Source organism: Pelophylax lessonae (genome assembly GCF_965119305.1).
Source record: "Pelophylax lessonae genome assembly, chromosome: 6".
NCBI lineage: Eukaryota > Metazoa > Chordata > Amphibia > Anura > Ranidae > Pelophylax > Pelophylax lessonae.
Genome location: NC_138773.1, coordinates 6,665,565 through 6,671,534, shown reverse-complemented (window position 1 = coordinate 6,671,534; position 5,970 = coordinate 6,665,565). Strand labels below are relative to the sequence as shown.

The 5,970-nt window shown below is 38.5% G+C and overlaps 1 protein-coding gene across 1 annotated transcript; it reads right to left on the bottom strand.

Annotated features, from left to right (window-relative positions):
- Window positions 1–2,953: 2,953 nt before the first annotated feature.
- Window positions 2,954–3,901, bottom strand: LOC309558365 (olfactory receptor 5B12-like; the record flags this gene model as incomplete). The annotated part of the gene is made up of 1 exon (XM_082261432.1): window positions 2,954–3,901. The coding sequence occupies one exon, from the start codon at window positions 3,899–3,901 to the stop codon at window positions 2,954–2,956; it is 948 nt and encodes a 315-aa protein (XP_082117558.1).
- Between the last annotated feature and the right edge of the window lie 2,069 nt (window positions 3,902–5,970).

Sequence of the window (5,970 nt, the reverse complement as noted above, 5' to 3'; positions counted from 1 at the left end):
ATTGTGTTTTTTTTTTTTTTTTTTTAATTATTATATTTTTGTTTATAGTGCAAAAAAAATGCAGTGGGGATCAAATACCACTAAAAAAAAGCTCTATTTGTGAGAAAACAATTGTATTATTTATGTACAGCATTGCATGACTGAGCAATTGTCAGTTAAAGTAACGCAGTGCCCTATTGCAAAACATGGCTTGGTCATGAAGGTGGGTCAAGTGGTTAATGTCTATTTCTTTTTTTTTTATATCAAGAAAAACTTTATTAAACATTGTGCACAAACGATACAGAGTCCAGAGCAGACACGCCCACGTCACAAAAAAATCAAGAAAAATTGACACATGGTAATACAGTGGAATAAGAGATTACTTAGAGGTCTATTTCTTCTTCAACTTGCTTTGTGCAATTAAACGTACCCCCAAAAATTCTTCTTTCCTCTGCACACAACTGATGTTCTTTATACAGTTTTCGGGATTGAAAGTTCTGCTAAAATATTACATTGACCTTGAATATATTTACAATACATATTGATTACATCACCTTTTTGATCATTGCTCTCTGCTGATTATAGAGTTCTAGCTCTGCCTCCACAGCAGGCATGATGGACCTCTACACAGAGAAACTTGTCTTCTTAATAGGATCAAAAGTCCTTCTCTTCAGCATGCTGGCATGGGACAGGCTTTTTCACTTAGGCAGTTGCTGCTTTTGAAAGAAAACTTAACTGTACAACTTTGCACACTTTTTATTTGGAAGCATATGGCTAATTTAAATTGAAATTTCAGTTGGTATTTATCTGTGTTTAATATGGAAAATATCTGGGATAGAGGCTGCTGAGGAATTAGGAACAGTGTCCCCCCCCCCCCCCCTGGAAACCATAGCTAGAGACCTGTTTAGACGATCCATAAAAAGTAAGCGGAAAGATTATGGATCATGAGGCATGCGCTGCAATATTTAAAAGGGGCAGAAAATTGTTGTGTATAGGGTGCTCTTGGCAGGTGAACCCTCTAATGCTCGTGAAATTCCAAATTTTAATCAGAATATGGACAAGGAGTCAATGAGCAGGTAGCTTGGGGTAGCTTGGGGTGCACTTCAGCAGCTCTCAATAGAAGAGAAGCAGACATTGATAGAGAAACAAAAGAAGTCAGGATTTGTAATATACCAAAATGGTTAATAACACAAGATGTGGGAGGTAAAACCAAGCTCATGTAAGTGTTTTTAATCATTTTTGCTATATTACAAATCCTAATTAAAGCGGAGTTCCTGCTGAAAAAAAAATTTAGATAAAAATACCCCCGGGACAGTCAGGGCTAGTGCATTCCACAATGGATAGCCTCTGAACTGTCCCAGGTGGCACTTACCTTGTAGAAGAAATACTTACCTTGAAAATGTCTTGTCCAGTGCTGCCATCTCAGGTGTGGGCAGCTGAAGCCGGAGCGTCCCCTTCTGTGTCCTCTTCCATCTTCTTCTCTCCCACAATGCACTGCACCGGCCCGCCGTCACTTCCGGGGCAGGAGCGTCATCCCTGCACAGCTTCTGGGCATGCCCAGAAGCTGTTTAGCAGGGAATGATGCGCCTGCACCAGACATGACGAGTGGGGCCGGTGCAGTGCATTGATTCCTGGGAGTGATGACATTCAGCTCCCAGGAATCAATGCAAGAAGGAAGTGACGGCGGCGGACGAGTCCGCAGAGGGAGGAAGAGGAAGTAAGGTGAGTATATTTTCTTCTAAAACAAGGTAAGTAAAGAAAAAAAATTGTGATTTTCCAATTGTTTTACAGGTGACACGGAGCAAGCAGATGGTGAAAAGTTGCTTTTTAGGGTGGAACTCCGCTTTAACATTGAACAGTTGCGCTAATAGATGATAATACACATGTCTAATAATAAGATATACATAGCATTATAGACCTGTGTTTCTCAACTCCAGTCCTCAGGGCACACTAACAGGCCAGATTTGCAAGAAAACTGAAGTACATCACAGGTGATATCATTTGCTGCTCAGTGATTTCAGTATTCTAGTCTGCATCTCCCCCAAGGTAATACTTAAAATCTGGCCAGTTAGTGTGCCCTGAGGACCGGAGTTGAGAAACACTGTTATAGACTGTGGGAAATACCATATGAGTAGTCTTAATTGATAGGGTCTCAATTTGAATAGGTACCACGTGATTCACTATCCAGAGTGACACACATCACCACCTGCCACCAAATATGGATGACCACCAGGAGAACCAATATAGGTGCATGCTTACCAGCTGTACTGGACCACTTATCACAAGACTCCAGTAGCGCTTTTTGACTGTTTACCCCGCCAGGGACTTGTAGTGATATTCCTATGGATATTCCGGCTGTATGATTAAACTAGGCATCCAAAAATGGTCTAGACTGGTCTGGCACCCCTGTGCTCCAGTGGTCTTAAGTTGTGTTCTGTTCATGACATCTTCAAGCTCAGAGCAATCTCCATAGACCAGAAACAGTCCACAGCTGGACGGCGGGGGAAGTGCCTTTTTCCGGTGCAATGATGGATCGGCCTTTCTACACAGAAGCTGTTTTTGGATGCCTAGTGTATATCTTATTATTAGACATTGTATTATAATTTATTAGCGCAACTCTGTTTTATGTTAATCTGTATTTTGTGACGATATCGCACAGTAGAGACTGCAGCTTACAGGAACTTGTATTGGGGGGGTGTTTAAGATAATTTTAGCGCTGTTATTTATTTTAAATAATATTAAAATAATAATAATATTTCATAAATTTGTCACATTACAAATCCTGACTCGTTGCCCTTAGAAGTGCCTTCCTTTGTTTCCAAAAGCTTTTCAAGGGCAGATCTCCATTTTGGATACAATGCTTGCTCTCCATTGACCAGGAGGGGATTTACCTAAGTTAATGTGAGTTACGTTTATTTAAGCTTTAACATTCGCAGTTGCTGATTTCCTACTTCCTTGCATAGAAGTGAAGGATTCATTTGCCGAAATGCTGTAATGTATTGGAGAAGATTTTCTTTACAAAATCTTGAAATGCTGTTTTTAAATCCTGGTTCCTCAGACTGTAGATTAGAGGATTGAGAAAAGGAAGGATCACCGCGTAAAAGACGGACACCACTTTGTCACCAGCATAATTTATTGAATTTGGATGAAAATAATTAAACATGGTGGAGCCATAAAATATAAACACCACAGTCAGGTGAGAGGTGCACGTAGAGAAAACTTTACTTCTTTTACCCTTTATTTGAATTTTTAGGACTGTTTTCAATATAGAGACATAAGGAAAGAAGGTCAATATTAGAGACCCACCTGCAAAGATGCCACCAAGGAGAAAGATAAGAATAATGTTGATGTAGATGTCACTGCAGGAGATCCGAAACAACTGGGGAGGGTCACAGAAGAAACTTTCTATGATATTTGTTTCACAAAATGTTAATTTTAAGGCATAAAGTGTGTGAATTAAAGAATGGGTAAAACCAAGACACCAAGAACTGGAGACCAACTGTGCACACAATTTCCAACTCATTATTTGCGCGTAATACAATGGCTGACACACAGCAGTGTATCGATCATAGGACATGACAGCCAGCAGAAAAACCTCAGTAATTGCAAAGAACATAAAGAAGAAGACTTGGGTTATACAAGCCTGTATGGAAATCTTTCTTGTCTTGGTGTGAAGGTCAAATAACATTCGTGGGACGGTGACTGAGGAACAACAGAGGTCCAAACCGGCCAGGTTCCCAAGGAAGAAATACATAGGAACATGGAGGTGAGAGTCGGTGATTATGAAGATGATGACCAGAAAATTCCAGATTATTGTCAGAAGGTAGATGAGAAGGAAGAAGAGAAAGAGAGGGAGCTGAAGAGGTGGAAGATCAGACAGTCCAGAGAGAACTAATCCATTCAAAATTGTCTGATTTCCCATCGCAATATTTTTACTAATTCATATTTAGTAAATTATTAACATTTAGGACGATGTGCCAAACAATATATAAAATTACCTTTTATATGGTGAAGCTCACAGATGATCTTGATAGACAATGTCAAATATTAAAATTTCATTATTTAAAAATGTACATTCAAAGTCAATGCAGAAAACACATGATGGTTAACATTTTTCAACAAAAAAATCTCCAATTCTGGATAAAGAAAAATGAAAGACATATGTATTGGATTTTGTTTATTACCACACAAATAAAAAAGGTTGTGATTATTCTTTCAGCATCAGAAACAAACAAAAAAAAAAGTTTTAGGTATTTCTCTAAATAATATAGTTTTTTTTTTTTAAAACAAATTTTTATTTTGAAAAAAAAAAACAAAACAAAGGGTACACGAGAAAAATACACATATAATCAACATAGTACAATATGAAACATATATATCAAGGGTTTGCGAAAATGCATGTGTTAGAGTCGAAAAAAACTCATAAAAGGATGGGGTTGGGGTAAACAGAGGAACAAGGAGGCTGAGCTAAAACCCAGTTGGATGGATCTAAACATAGACCCTAGGGCAGATGAACATAGTAGGTGGGAAGGGAGCACGGGAGGTGATGGGCCACCAAACCTACACCACACAGACTTTAGCAGTCATCAGAGTAAATAAAGGTTTCACAAAGTGAGTCCAGGTTCTTGCCACTGGGTATTGACGCTAGAAAATCCTGCCATTTGGAAAAGAAACGTTTTGCTGAAGCCTTAAGGTTAAAGTCCGTATTGAGTTGGTCATAGCGAAGAGAGTTCAATAGATCCCATTTGATTTGGGAGATTGGGGGGCATATCTGGGATATCCAATTTGCAAGAATGGCTCTCCGAGCTACTAAGAGGCAAGTCAGAATCCAGATACGAGAGAACGGAGAGAAGCGGTTTGACCAGATTTGCAGTTGTTAGTCCCAATAGCGGAAAATCAAAAGAAGGGGGTCTTATATAGTTATTTTAAAGCAACTCAGAGAGCCCAGCCTGTAGATTAAGGTCCAAAAATAGGCACCCTCATTTCCATATGAGACAATTGTTCTGTCTATGAGATTATTATTAAAAAAAAAAAAACAACACTGAGCTAGAGTATGTAATAAGCTGCAAGCAGGGTGCGGCCTAGGATGGTGACGTCACTACGCTATCGCTCTCTGATTGGTGGGCTACAGTTTTGAGCCCGGAGCATGGAGGAAAGCCTTGTAGAAACACCGCAGACTTCACTGGCATGTTTTTAATCATGGATGCTTTCTAAAATTGGATGTTGTAAGTGCAATTTATTATCTTCAACAATAAAACGTCACAACACTATGTTAGCGCTCTTCTTCTTTTGGAGATTCTTTGGAGTTTAATGAGCTTTGAGTGGTTCCAGGCTGCATGGTTTTGAGGGAGCCCCAATTCCCTTGCGCTTGAGGTGACCACCTATAACATAGTGGTCTACTGTTTCTGGTAAGCAGATTTATTACTCACTTAGGGTGTGAAGTTGACTGATTTGTAGTCACCCTATTCTTACCTGGCAGGTTTTTTTCTAGGTGGTGTATTCCCTTTACTCACGTGGATCATCTGCCTGGGACTTGCTTTTTACACATTGCTACATGGACTCATTTTTCATTTTCAGTACTGTTTTTTATTAATTGTTTTTAGCGCTGCACTTTCTTTTATCTATGAGATTAGTATATTTTTTCTTCATTCTACATAAAACTCACTAGTTCCAATAGCTGTTAAAAAGTGAGATCCGATTGCAGAAACTTGAAGCAAAATGTATCTTATACCTGTAAATGGAATTTATAATATAGCTTCCCCCATAAAGATGTACAAACATAAATATAAACACTTAACTGTATTGTATAAGCATATTAAAAAAATCATATAACATATTGAAAATGTTCATTTAAAAAGTGATGTCAATTAAATGTATCAAGAAAACAATACAAGCTACAAATATACACATATACATGTTTTGCATTTGCCGAAATCTGCCTCATAATAAAGGGCAGAACTTGGAATACCTGTAAAGCAAATGAAAAAAATA